The sequence below is a fragment of the Anomalospiza imberbis genome, chromosome 2 (genome assembly GCF_031753505.1).
Source record: "Anomalospiza imberbis isolate Cuckoo-Finch-1a 21T00152 chromosome 2, ASM3175350v1, whole genome shotgun sequence".
NCBI lineage: Eukaryota > Metazoa > Chordata > Aves > Passeriformes > Viduidae > Anomalospiza > Anomalospiza imberbis.
Genome location: NC_089682.1, coordinates 52,901,937 through 52,915,651, shown reverse-complemented (window position 1 = coordinate 52,915,651; position 13,715 = coordinate 52,901,937). Strand labels below are relative to the sequence as shown.

The following is a 13,715-nucleotide window of genomic DNA, read 5'->3' as shown; positions in this document are numbered from 1 at the left end:
GAAGGTGTCCCTGCTCATTGCACAGGGATTGGAACTAAATGATCTTTAAAGGCTCCTTCCAACCCAAATTACCCTATGATTCTATCACTATTTGGTGGCAGGAGATGCACTCCCACTGCACCACAGACCAAACCCTCTGTTTCTGCAAAAGAGATCTTGATCATGATCAGAGCAGGATCTTCCCTTTGCTTCAGCATATATGTTACCTGTTACAGAATCACAGGCTGGGTAGGTTGGAAGGGACAGAGTGGATCATCTGGTCCAACCTTCCTGCTCAAGCAGGGTCATCCCAGAGCACATGGCACAAGATTGTGTCCAGATAGGTCTGGAATATCCCCAGTGAGGGAGATCCATAACCTCTCTGAGCAACCTATTCCAGTACTCAGTCACCTGCACATTAAAGTTCTTCCTCCTGTTCAGGTGGAGCTCCTTGTCTATCCATTTCTACTCAATGCCTTCTTGTTCCATTGCGTGGCACCACTGAGCAGAGCCTGACACCCTCCCTTCAGTTATTCATAGACACTGATGAAGTCCCTTCTCTGTCATCTCTTCTCAAGGCTGAACAGACCCAGCTCCCTCAGCCTTTCCTCATAAGAGAGATACTCCAGACCCGTAATCACTTTTGTCACCTGTTGTTTCTCCAGCGGGTGTCAGGGTAGTTAAAGTCCCCCACCAGAACCAGGGCCTGTGACTGTGAGGCTGCTTCAAGCTGCCTCTAGAAGAACTCATGCACTTTCTCCTGCTCAGGTGGCCTGTAGCAAACACCCACAACAGTGTTACCCATATCAGTCTGTCCTTTTTTCCTAACCCATGAGATCTTGACTTGCTTGTGGTCCACCCAAAGGCAGAGCTCCTTACATTCCAAGTGCTCTCTCACAGAGAGGGAAACTCCACCACCACACCTTTCTGGTCTGTCTCTCCTCTCCATAAATCCTGGCCTGATAGAAATTCTCTCACACCACTGTTAGATCTGGAAAATGAGGAAAAATTTTATTCCACTGCCTTCAGGTTCAAATTGTTAGAAGAACGGTCCTAAAAAGACTATTCTGGCCCCCCATATCTGACATGGCAGGTGGGATGAGTCTGTCCACATAAAAAGTCTGGCCAGAAGATGAAGTGAGGATTATATGGGGCTGCTCCCCAGCACTTGGCTGCTTCTTGGTCACACAGGCACACCATTTTTTCACATCGGTCTGTCAGGTTATCTGCAAAAGAAAATGTGAGCTGAGGATGAGAGATTCTGTATCAAAGGCAATAAGCAGTTTTAAGAGGAAAAATTCCCTAAAAAACTGCCCTTAGGGATCAAAGGCTGTGGCAGCAGGACTGACGCGTTGTGTGTGAGTGGATCTGACCCTCCCCTGCCCTCTCTCTGTCAACAAGTCTGACCTTAACTGTGACAAAGAGCATCAGAAAGTAGCAGCTAAATGTAGATTGGCAATGCTTATAAAAATCCGCTCAGCCCAGAGCACTCCCTGCCTCTAGAACTGTGTGAAATACGAGGGTTTAAATCATCAGTCAAAACTAACAAGGAAAATTATTTTATCTTAGCCTGAGGTAAAAATACTCCACCGTTCATCAGTTGGTGAATTTCCCTTCTAACTCCTCCCTCTGCAAAACAGACTGATTTCAAAAGAAAAAAACACTTCTTTGAAAGAAGGAGCCTCCCAGAGGGCTGTTCAGAAACCTGAGGGCATCAGAGCACCCACCAGGCATCTTCATTCTTGCTGTATCAGTTGCTGCTCTCTCTCTCTGATCACAGCAGAGGAGCCAAGGAGCTTTGCAGCAGGGCCAGGTACCTGGGTTTTATGAGCCAGCAGCTAACAAAGTGATCAAAGTCATACATGGAACTATACAGAATGCAAATATATGGCTACATGACCATGAATAATAGCAAAGCCACTAGCTTAGAAGGCTACATTGCAAATGCCTGAGTTTGGGTTAATGAACCTCATCCCACCTATAGGTGGTTTAAATGCAGCTGTTGGGTTAATATTATTTTAAAGCACAGTGCCTTGTTTATTTGAGGCTGCTACCATGGGTTATCTAACAGCCACAAAACCCTGTACTAGGCAAAGTTTAATGTGCCAGTGCACATGGCCTTCACTACAAAACCAATTGGAAAAAGTATAGGATTTTTTTCAGATTTCCCTGGACTTTGATGGATCAACCCTCTATCTGAAAAATAAGAAAAGCCCTAGCTTCCTAAGCTGGTCTGAATAATCACATATTTACTGCTAGAAGTGTTTGAAGGGTTAATGAGGACTTAAGGCCACTTTTTTCTTAGCTACCAGTCTTGCCTGATACTCTCCTTGCCCCTCTGCTCCTTGAGGTCTTCCGATGCTGTGCCAGCAACTGTTCATCAAATGTGAGTACAAAAGTCTGGCTTTGTAACATTTCTATTTGAGAAGAATGATTTTTTTGACCAGACCCCCACAGCTAACAGCCTTTTCTATATTTCAGATATCTATTGAATAGGATTTGCCTACAGGTGATGGCATATCTAGACTGAAGAATATGGTTTTGCCAGTTTTTTTCATTCCAGGAACAAAACTTTTTTCCAGTAGCAAAAAGAGGAGAACTTCCAAGTAAAATGAGGTTCTGTTTATTTTACATGAAAATGTCTATATTTATGATACAGACGTCAGGCAGCAGGCATCTAATTCCTGTTGCATTGAAATGACAGTGCAAACAGTTCTGCTTCTAACACTTCTGGATGTTATTACCCTGAGCTCAGCAAGCATGCCTGGAAATTTAATTCTTCATCTCTTTTGTTTGAATGGGATCAGACATTATACCTTCAGATCTCTGTAAGACCTGCTGTGTTGTAGCCTGGGGTAGGAAATTTGCCTTCAAAGCACATTTCTATTGTTCCTCCTCACGGGGGATATCAGGGGGAGTGAAGCCTGCTGAGGGCTTGTGGAGAACCGTTGATGGATGCATCAGGTCTTGCCTGGACATCAGTTAAGGAATTAATGAAATGTGTTTAACTCATGCTTGTTGGCCAAGTCAGAGCAACTGCAGACTGCTGCACTCCTATGTCCACTCCTGTGGACTCAATGATACATCTCATGTCTGCAACTTGGATTGTTCCTTCACAGCAAAGAGAAACAGGAGTTTTTTCCTGTAAAATGACTAGCAGAAAAAAATCACTCAGCTATGGAAATATGGGTAGGCAGGAGGGAGAGCAGTTGTACATTAAAGTGACACGTTCCTTTGCCAGCACTTTGTATTTACTAGATTGTTCTGGAACTTGGAAAAGAGCAATTGCAGATGTGCTGTGCCCCATCCCCTATCTGCTGGCAGATCTTCAGCTGCTTATGAGGCTGAGGATTGCACAAGTAAAATAGGGTTTTCTGATAAGGTAGAAATAGTATTTTAATGTTCTAGCAAGTAACTTTGATGATTATGGGGATAAGTTTTACTCTCACAATTTCTTTTCAAACTTTCAAAGTCTTCTACAATGGATTTTACTACCAGGAGCTTTCTGGAGACTTAGCAATACAAGTGACAAATTCTAAGACTCAAGTCATCTGCTGTATGTCAAAACAAACTGTGCAAGACACTGATGGGCTGTGACTGTGTAATTCAAACCTTCTTGCCTGGGTACCAGCTGTAGAGCTGAGCACAGCCCACACTTGCTGTCTGCCTGAAGCACTCAAGAGCTTTTGATTCTGCATGGTTCCAAATCCCTACTGAGCCTCAGGACTTCAGGCTGGAGCCCCACAGGGGGCAGAGGTGCAGGCTGGCATCCTATTTAACTTGTCTTGCAGCCATGCTAGATAGCCTGGCTCTTCTCTAGCAGTGCTTAAGGGTAGTAAAAAAGTGGACAGTCCTGCTGGAGGGAGGGCCAGAACTGCAATGGAAAGAGCACCCCTGAAGCCCCACAGCTGTGGGAAGAGGCATGCTTAATGCCAGTGAGCAGAAAGTCTCCAGAGAGTCATCTGCATCCCTGCCAAACTGAGATGGCTTGTGGGCTCCATGGCCCCCACTCCTGCTCTTCAGCCTGAGGAGATCTCAGGATTCCTGGAATGGGTTGTTCTGGGGCTCCAGCTTTCCTCCCAGCTCCAGGCAAGGAACGGGCAGGGAGCTTGGAAGAGAAGGGATATTGCCTAAAGCAGCTTTGAAACGAGCTTGGCAAACACAAACCTGCCTCTGGGGCCCCCAAAGCTCTTTGGTCAGTCTGGCACCTGCAGAAGAGGGAGGGAAGGAGGGAGGGAGGGAAACCCAGGCAACAGGAGCCAGCCTTTCCTTACCGCACTGCACGGTGTTCTGCTCACACGCCCACTGGTAGCGCTGCACCTTGGGGTTGCAGCCTTCCTTCTCTGCCGTGTCGTAGCAGCAGTCGTGCCTGTGGCAGCACCTGGGAGACATAAAAAGAGAGAGTTTGGGTGTCCTCCTGCATCCTGCCTGTTGGCACGGACTCCAGGGGTGCTTTGGTCACACACAGCTCATGACAGCAGTGTTCACCTGGCCTGTCAGTAAATCATCTGTTGATGATGCAAGTATCCTGGCATCCCTGGGAAAGCTCGCTTGTCTCAGGAGCTCATTAATGCCATATTTGCTCCCATGACCACTGTGCTTTTTCCTCTGAGCTTTTGCCCTTGTGACAGCATGTGTGGTCAAGACATGGTAATCTGGCTGCAAAGGAGAAGTGCTCCTATAAGTTGTGCTATTGTGGCTCACTGGCTTAGGCTTAGACCCATCCCAAAACTTGGAATTGGGATGCTTCTTGCCTTCCTCAGTATCACCAAGAAGCTGCATCTCTTCAGTTCACCTGGACCTGCCATGTGCTCCTTGGCCCATAAAGGCTCTGAGGGCAGGCTACAAATTAATCAGTTTCAATGGTGAAATTCATATGAGTTAACTTAAGAACCTTAAAAACCATCTACATCCAAGGCATTCACCTATCTTCCCTCTATGCACATCTGCAACACTGTTCACATTTTCATGCTGCAGAGATCTAACACAGGGTGAAAAGCATCAGATTTGAAAGTGCAGTTGTGTTTCACTGTCCATAGAGGGAATGAGGATGAGCAACTCCTATGGACAAGTCAGTGAGATAATTCTCACTACCAATTACTTCTGAGTTTATAGAAAAGTTGGCCTCACTTGAATTTTATTGTGGTAGTTTAGGGACTCAAATTCCACCAAGAAAAGAGTCAGCACTTAGAGACATTCTCTGCTGAATAACAAAGGTTGTTTCAGCAAGGATGCAAGGTCAGAGGCTGGAGGCAGAGAGCAGTGATCTCTCCTGTATTTCCAGAAGACATCCCTGCAAGATCACTGTGACTCTACAGAGTAACCACTCCACTAACTGGGAAAAATTGAGGCAGGATGATTTTACATGAAAACCCTGAAGCTGAAGCAAAGCCTAATCCATCCTCAGTGGAATGATAGGCAGCAGAGCAGGCCCATCACTAGTGTCTCATATATGGGACATTGAGCACTGGATGCTGTGGTGGAGGGGGTGCCAGCTGTAGAAACCAAAGGTTTGTGAGGTCTGGGGAGTGAGTCAGTAGCCAAATTGGTAAAGTTGGTGTCAGTGATGGGGGAGTGTGGGGAAGAAACAATGTGAAGATAGATGAGCAAAAGGAGGTCTTAGGACCCTCTGTGCCAAGGGAAAGAAATTGCTCTTTATGGAGAGCCAGAGGGAACAAAGAGAAAGAAAGGTAGGAGAAGTGAGGACAGATACTGTAGGGGGCAAAAGATGTTCCGTGAATCAGGCAAGGACAAGCGAATGAGCACTGAATTTGCACAAGCAAATGGTGTTCTAGCTAGCCGTGAGAAATCGCTGCTCCTTATCTGGCTTGGCAAAACCAGGGGAAGTTGCATAAACCACAGGATTTGGGGCACAATTCTGCTTTCCCTTACAGTAGTTCCTCCTGATGATCCCCACAGCTGCAGCAGGGTGACAGGTAGCTTGCTCCAACACAAAGCAAGAAGACTTTTGGCTCCTATTTTACAAACATCTGAAAGAACTGTCAAGGTATGAAGACGAAGGAATGCTATTGTTGTCCTTTGCCACCTTCAGATGGTCCCCTCCTGTCTGGAAATGCCCTTTGCTGCACCTGGGTCAGAGCGGTGCTAAGCTTTTAATGATCTGCTAACATTCGGTTACACCAACGCAGAGGCAGCCAACACCATGGCAGAGCATGGTCATCAGCCATGGCAAACAAACACAACTGTGCCACCCGGCTTGGCAACAACCTGCTCGTCAGGGCTGGGCTACGAGACAGCCCTGATGGCTACAGACAGCCCCGGCTGGTCCGCAGGGATCAGCTGGCCAGACCCCTGATGTTGAGCAAATGCCAAGAAGGTAAGAATTTGTCACGTTGTGTTTGTCACATCAACAGCACCCTCATTGCTGTGTGTCTTTTCCTTTTGCTTTAACCTTGCAACAGAGGGGAAATCTTACTCTTCCCTACGAGTTTGCCAGGATTTAAGAGTTGGATGCAATGATCTTGGAGATCTTTTCCAGCTTTAATGATCCTCTGACTTAGATGAGTCATAGCACACCCTGCCTTTCATGGTGTTTTCAGGGAAGTGCTGAGCACCCTCAGATCCTACTTTATAACACAGATGCTGCAGCAATCCAGGGGAACAGAAAGGAGAAGGAGAAACAAATCGATTGACTATGTGGAAGAAATGTCATTATGCCCTGAAGTGATGGAACTGTGAGAGTGGAACAAAAGGGAAAAGGTAATTACTGACAACACCACATCAAAGTCAGTATGTGGAATAAACCTTATAAAAGGATTGCCCACTCAATGGCTTTTTTTCCTTTTTCATATAAAAGAGAGGTGCTTAGAAGCACTCTAGCCCTGTCTAGACAGATTGACTGAATTACACACAAGAAAATTACTCCTTTTATGACAAACCTAAAAGGTCAAGGGGGTGAATAATTTCAAAAAGTATTTGTCACTCACAGCCAGTAGTTTTGCCAGTCTTTTTTAGAATGGCAAATATGGAAAATAATGTGGTCACTTTGACAGGTGTGGGGTACTCAACCACACTAATCATTGCAGTAGTTCTTAGTAACAGATATTAGTATTTCTCTAGCAAACAGAAAATGGATTTTCTTAGGGCTAAAATCTAGTGCGGTATTGTTGATTCTTCCTAGCTAAGAACCTAAATAAAACTTTTGAGTTTTTCTACAGCAGCCAAGCATTGCAGCTAAGGAATAAAAATGAATGTACTTAGAGGATCAAGCTTCCCTTTTACAAACTATCTGATATTTTGAGGCATTTCCACTTGCAAAGTCTCATTTTCTGCTTTTAGGATAAAATCCTTAAATACTCTGTGCAATTTAAACAACAGCAGAAAAACTGGCTGGTGAACACGTGGCCATATTTACTCTCTCCATTTCAGGAGTGCTGACTACGTGCATCTCCCAGGGTCACATAAATTTGGATGTCACTCAGCCTCTATGGAAAACAGCTTTTAAGTCACTCTGCTCAGCCCTTCAATAAAAGTAGTGCTCCAAATTAGTGAAGTCATGTTTTACTTTCAAGGCTGTATTATGAAATTTGTTAAAGGATAACGCAAATAATTAAACACCTTACATAGACTGCTGTAGATAAGCACTGTGATAAGCAGGTCAAGAAATATTACTGCACTTACTCACCATTTGTGAGGCCCATATTGACTGTTTCATAGATGAAATATTTCACAAACAAATAAAAGGACATGATGAGAGGAGGGCTTTGGGAGTGAAACATCTCACTGCATTAATGAAGACAGCTCCATTAGTCTTAAGGGACAGACATCTCGTTCATGCCCACAGAGATCTTTAACTTTGACATCCTTTCTTCCTTCACTCCCCCCCTGCCCCTTTTTTCTGTCATTCTAATTCAGCAAAATCTGGTTTTGTAGCAACCTGCAATGTCTCCAGCAGCAAGATATTCTGGAAAGCTCAGTTTCCTTCCCAGTGAGCTGCAGACTACCTTCACCCCTGCTAAAAGCAGAGCTTGCCTACTAGTAGTACCTGGTCTGTTGACTGTTGATAGACTTGTGTGCTTTGCTATTTCAAACCTGGCAAGACTGCAAATACCAGGCTCAGAGCACACAAGAGTCCACTATCCTCAGCTTTACTCTCATTTACTCTCTTTATGCTCATTGCACAGTACAGGAAAGAAGCCTTTGATTGCCTGCAATACCTCTGACACTTGTTGGGAATAACAAGCCCAACATCTTCCCCTCTAATAAAGAAAAGGGGAAATAACATCATGTTCTCCCTTATTGTTCTGCCTTGATACAGTGTGAACTAACAGCCAATGAAGGCAACAGGTTTGGTTACTCCTTGGATTTCTTCAAGAGGATAAACAGTGATATTTCCATTGCTTCCATTTTAAGGACCTGGGTGAAATAACCCTCCAAATACCTTGGATTACACTCCTTTTGTCAGGCAGGGTGTGATCTCTATGAAAAAACAATTCAGCTCTTTCAAAAAATTACATCCTGGTTTCTCCTTTGCCTTCTACCCCACATATTACAAGGTCCTAAGAGCTTTGGTGTCATCCAGAAGGAGGTTAAGCCCTCATTCAAATCCCAAGTGATACATGGGTCATCACTCACAAATCCCCACTATGTTAATATATACGAAGTTCCCTGCCCACAAGGCAGCAAATGAGTCACTGGAGTCACAGTAGCACAAACAGAGAAAAGCAGGGAGATCTGCACTGCTTCTGGACACATAGCTGAGGTTTCTCTTACCAGTCTGTTTTATCTTTAGGCCAACCTCGTCCTCCCAGTCCACAGTAGCACCCATAGCCAATATATGCCAAGGGAGACCGTCCCGTGCCACACGTTATGGCTCCAGCCAGTTCAATAATTCCTCGAGTGTGCAGTGAATGGGACTTTCCCAGAGCACCTTTCCAAACTGCAAAGACAGGACACGGTTACACACAAGGATTAAACATGCCTGCTACTAATTTTCCTACAGTCCTTAAAGGGAGATGGTTTGATTTTGACTGGCTGGTTGGGTGCAGCCCTGACAATCTAACTAGTCATGACATTCAGCTGGCCAAAAGTACTCTGCAGGGAGCTTCGCCTGAGGTCTGGGATAATCAAAAGGTGGATGCAGAAGTGCCCAAGAATGCTATTTCTTCCAGATGAGCTCAATTTCTTCCAGACTAGCTCCATGCTAGTTCTGGTGTACTAGTGTGGGATTGCAGCTGTGTTGCACCTGGGAGCAGTGTGCCTGGTCTTGCACATCATGGAGCCCAAGCTGTTAAGCTTTGCAGGATCTGTGCCAACACCATGCAGGGTGGCCACCTGGGCTTCACTGCACCCCAGAGCTCCCAAACCTGGGACAGTTTTCCAGCTATAGTCCTGACTGAAACATGAAGCAGAAGAGTACAGACAGACAACCAGACCTAAGCAGGACTCTGGGGAAAGAAATGAAGTTTCTATGTTGCTAAAGATTTCTTATGTTATCAAGTTTCCCTACTATTCAGGATCTTTTAACCCATTTTCCAGGTAGAAAAACATACTGATAGTCCTATTAATCTGTGTAGAGGGACAGCTACACGCCCCTGAGCCTGTAGAGTACATACTTTGTCAAGGACAAAGTGCCTCCATTAGCCAAGATGTTTGTATAGCCGATTTCACTTGAGACACTGGAAGTGCTGGCAACACTTGTAACCGCTTCTGTTATTATGTTCCACCTAAGTCGTAACACGTGCGCCTCACTAATTTGGGGAAAAAAAGAAGAAAGGAGCTCTGTGTCAGCTGGAGTGTGTGGACGGCCACCCAAACCAGTCTGGAGATTTTTGAGTTACAAGTCTTTCAAACAGTTTCAAGATTTCACATGTTAATTTGGAACTTTTTTAGAAGGCACAGGCTCGTTCTTGCAGTAACTGTTATGGAAACCAAGAGTACCCCGCCCCTAATACTCAAACCACTGTGATACTCAGTTGCAAACATCACTGCTTATAGTGCTGTAGTGACAAATAAGAGCATTTCATGCCTGGACTTACTGTGAAGGACCAAATGCACTTTTGCACTGCTCTATCAGTAGGATCAAAATCCTCAGCCCAAAAGCCTAAGCCATCTGCTCATCCCACCTGCTCATCCCACCCAAGCACAGCTGCTCCAAAATCAAACGGAAACTTTCCAGCATGCTTGGATGGAGAGGGAGGTGACTCCTGGGAGCTGGGAACTGCTCACTGAAGTTGCTTTGCCACCTGCCCCTGGCTATTGCAGCATGCTTGACCTCTTCAAAGTGTTGTGCAAACACGGGCTAATTAATCCCCTAAACCACCCAAGGACTCAATACTATTATTAAAACAGTTGCTTTCCTTTTAAAACCTTGCCTCTAATCCTCCTGCTTGGGCTTCTTCCCGCATCTCCTGGGCTAGCTTGCCCTCCAAGCCCAATCCAAATGCCAGTGAAAACAAGGAGGGTCTCTCCCCATGAAGGACAAGGCAGGGCTTTGCTCCCTCTCCCAGCCTGACCCCCCCAGCAGGAGCAGGTGCCACCATTTTCACTCCAGGGATCCACACCTCAGGCACAGCTTCAGTCTGCTTCCTGGGGCATTCCTCGGGGATTAAATGCACATTCCCGAAAAAGTAAGTGCAGCTCACCTGAACACTACTTGAGTGTTCAGGTTTCGTGCTAAAAACACATTGGATGGGTTTTATTGAGAGCTAAAGAGACCACTTATTTTCCTTGTCTAAACAGCAAGGCTTCAGAGTTAGAAGGGGGCTTAGCTCTCAGGGGAAATCACAAATAGTGAGCTGCTTTGGATTTGGGGGTATAAATCATGCTTTTTCAACCTGTTGCAGTTTGCAGACCCTGAAAAATATTCCAGTGGAGACAAAAACTTCTTTGTAGGAATCCCAGCCTTCTGACAAACGGCTTGAATATTTTTTTTTCTTGCTGTCTTTCACTGACCTCTTAAGCCAGGACTGCTGGGCTTGGTTTGTTGGCCACTGGCTGAAAATGGTTGAGGCTGGTGTAAGGTAACTGTACCTCACCCAGAAGAAGAAAGGCCATTCTTCTTCTGGGGATATCTCTGGAGATCAAGGAACTGTAATTACAGCGCAGAGCTGCTATGAAAGTGGAGAGAACGCCCCAAGGGAAACTGAGTCCAGAAGACTCAATTAGTGTGCTTAGGGCTGTGCGTTCTGCAAGAGGCGTTCAGGCAGCCACTGATGTTCCTGTTCTTTGAAAGCTGTCTGGGTTGTGAGCCAGCAGTGCGCTGCTGCAGCTGAGAGGTCAGCCCCAGCAAGTACATTTTTAATATTCAGGTGCACAGCTAATAACTTGACCAAGAACTGAAATTGCTTTCTCTATGTTAGGCAGCCGAGCCAACACAGCCAGGAAAGCCTTGAAATAGTCTGAGTCTCCACAGCAGCCTGCTCCTAGCCAAATGTCCCGTTAGCAACATGTCCAATCCTTAGTTAAACTACTAATGGAGCACCTTAGAGAAGAACATACCTGCAGAGAGGTGAGCGGAGGTGAATCTGACAACTTAGCACTATTTCCTGCTTAAATGAATGCAGAGGGTTGTTTTTTTCTTTTAAAACTCTACTGCAGGTATAACCTCAGATGTGCCAATTTAGTGTTTTGTTGCCTTTATCTGTAGGGGCTTTATGTTAGCAGTCATTTATGGCTTTTATAAACAGAATTTTTAAAAATTATTTTAAATTCAGATGCATTGAAAACTGCTCACTCCATGGCCACTGGTATCAAAAGAAGGTATTTTTATGAAACACAGACAGTAACAACTCTGTAGCACAAAACTATTGAAAAAGAAAAATACCTTAGAGAAAAAATAATACCTGTGTTTATACAGTTTATGCAAACCATAGCTGGGGCTGGGAGGTGAGGTAGGCAGGCAGCTCACTTACACAGTCCCTCACTGTAAAGTTGAGGATTGTCTAGTGACACTTTCCCCCTCACTTGGCCACATCACACGGAGGTCCTGGCACGAAGCACGCAAAGCTGATGGCAAAGGGAGAGGCTGTCCCTGGGCAGGGGGAGGCATGGCAGGGCAGAGGGACCGAGGGGTGGTACTCACCTGCCTGAAGCAGCACCAGAACCAGCAGCAGGCGGGGGCCCATGGGCAGATCGCTCCCTCACCCGGGTACTTCGGGATTCAGCTGCCGGCACTCCGGCCGTGCCTCGCCGTGCTGCCGAGTGAGCCGAGGTGTGGTTGTGCTACACAACCCTGCCGGGCTGCCTCCCCAGGCTTTATATACACATGGCTCTGCGCCCGTCTGAAGTGGAACAGCCTCTCCTGCGATGCCCCCGAGCCCCAGCGCGGCCCGGTCCGTCTCCGAGAAGGCTCCTGGCTGCGTGAGGAGAGGGCGAGGGCTGCCTCTGTTTGCCCAGCATCGCCTTTGGGAGGGAGGGGCTGCTGCAAGGGCATTAGGCTGGTAGGCTCTGGGACAGCACAAGACCCAGGCACTAAGCCGGGCTCCTTCTTTAAGCTGTTTGCTTACAGACCCTGGTTAACCTCTGAGAAGCTGCGGCAAAGTGAAGCCTTCAACAGGGCTTTCTGTGGCTTGGGCTCGCTGCTGTGGCATTCCCTTGGCAAGGGTTTTCTCCTTTTATAGATCACTTCCCAGGGTATTTTTTTAAAAATTATTTTATTTTAAGACTGATTATTTTCACGTTTAAAAAAGAAAAGACAAAACTATAAAAATCCAACAGAAAGGATACTGTTAAGTGCAAGTAGCTAATTATAAACTGACCAAAAGAGCTAATTTGGCCTCACTCTGAGGGATAAATACCCTCTTGGCCTGTTGCTGCACCTGACTAACACCAACAGATTTCTTGAAGACTCTTCAGTATGTGGGTACCAACCAGGGTTGAAGACCAGCAGTTGGGTCCAGCCTGCTGGGGCTCTGGTCACAGCAGGCAGTCAAATCCAGAGGTGGCCTCCCTGTCACACAGCCTCTGCTTGTATGGGGTCACAGGTGATGTGGGCAGCAGGAATGGCCACAGTTATTTTGTCTTTGGGCTTGAAACAGCTTTAAAACTCCTGCCTTCCTTGGTACAGAACCCACTTGACTTGTTGGGGTCTGAGCATCTGCCCCTTCCCTGGTGTGGGCATGGTGGGCAGGGTGGGCTGCTCTGTTGGAGTGGAAGAGGAGGGGAAGAGGGCTGCTTGTCCCTTCCTGGGCACAGCCCAGGACTATCATAGCAGCACCCCTTGCCTGAATTCCCCATGCTAAAGCTGTGCTTCCCTTCTGAATGGCATGGGTTTAAATATTTGCTTGCTACACATTTGTAGACGAATCAAAGGTCATCACCAAGTTGTTTATGGGGCTCCCTCCTGCTGAGACCTGCCCCAGTGCAGCTGCTGTCACTCTTTGCCAAGCAAGTTTTCAAGATACAGTACATCCTGGGAGATGCCCTGTGATACAGGGCAAATGAGATAGCAGGACTGAGTAAATCTCATTACAAATTACCAGCCTGAAATTTCCTGCCCACCACCACCCCAGTGATGGGCCATGTGCTGGCAGTAGGAGAGCGGGGAGGACAACTTGAGCACAACACTCACCCAACTGCTCCCTGCCCTGCACTACCTCAGAGGGGCTCAGAAGTGCAAAGCTTCTGACCTTGGAAACCCCCTTCAGTAATTATTCATTTATTCAAGTCATAATGCCAAATCACACAGAATCATAGAATCACAGAATCATAGAATGGTTTGAGTTGGGAGGGACCTTAAAAATAATTTGAAACCTCTGCAATGTGCAGGGACACCT

At 46.2% G+C, this 13,715-nt stretch overlaps 1 protein-coding gene and 1 long non-coding RNA gene across 2 annotated transcripts; one reads left to right on the top strand and one right to left on the bottom strand.

The window, feature by feature from the left end:
• Positions 1–964: 964 nt before the first annotated feature.
• On the bottom strand, positions 965–12,280 carry LOC137468880 (phospholipase A2-like). Its single transcript, XM_068181077.1, has 4 exons — positions 12,023–12,280; positions 8,713–8,878; positions 4,254–4,360; positions 965–1,205 (listed from the first exon to the last, which is right to left on the bottom strand). The coding sequence occupies exons 1-4, from the start codon at positions 12,063–12,065 to the stop codon at positions 1,042–1,044; spliced, it is 480 nt and encodes a 159-aa protein (XP_068037178.1). The 5' UTR covers positions 12,066–12,280; the 3' UTR covers positions 965–1,041.
• Positions 6,544–8,238, top strand: LOC137468881 (uncharacterized). Its single transcript, XR_010996222.1, has 2 exons — positions 6,544–6,699; positions 7,369–8,238. It is a non-coding gene; the product is annotated as an uncharacterized lncRNA (long non-coding RNA).
• Positions 12,281–13,715: the final 1,435 nt, after the last annotated feature.

What these genes read in the sequence shown, in the direction of transcription:
- LOC137468880 (XM_068181077.1), bottom strand. Translation starts at nt 12,065, where the DNA reads ATGGGCCCCCGCCTGCTGCTGGTTCTGGTGCTGCTTCAGGCAG. An exon ending in TCTGGTGCTGCTTCAGGCAG is followed by an intron (nt 8,879 to 12,022) that starts GTGAGTACCACC and finishes CTGTCTTTGCAG; the next exon opens with TTTGGAAAGGTGCTCTGGGA. An exon ending in CCTAAAGATAAAACAGACTG is followed by an intron (nt 4,361 to 8,712) that starts GTAAGAGAAACC and finishes TATGTCTCCCAG; the next exon opens with GTGCTGCCACAGGCACGACT.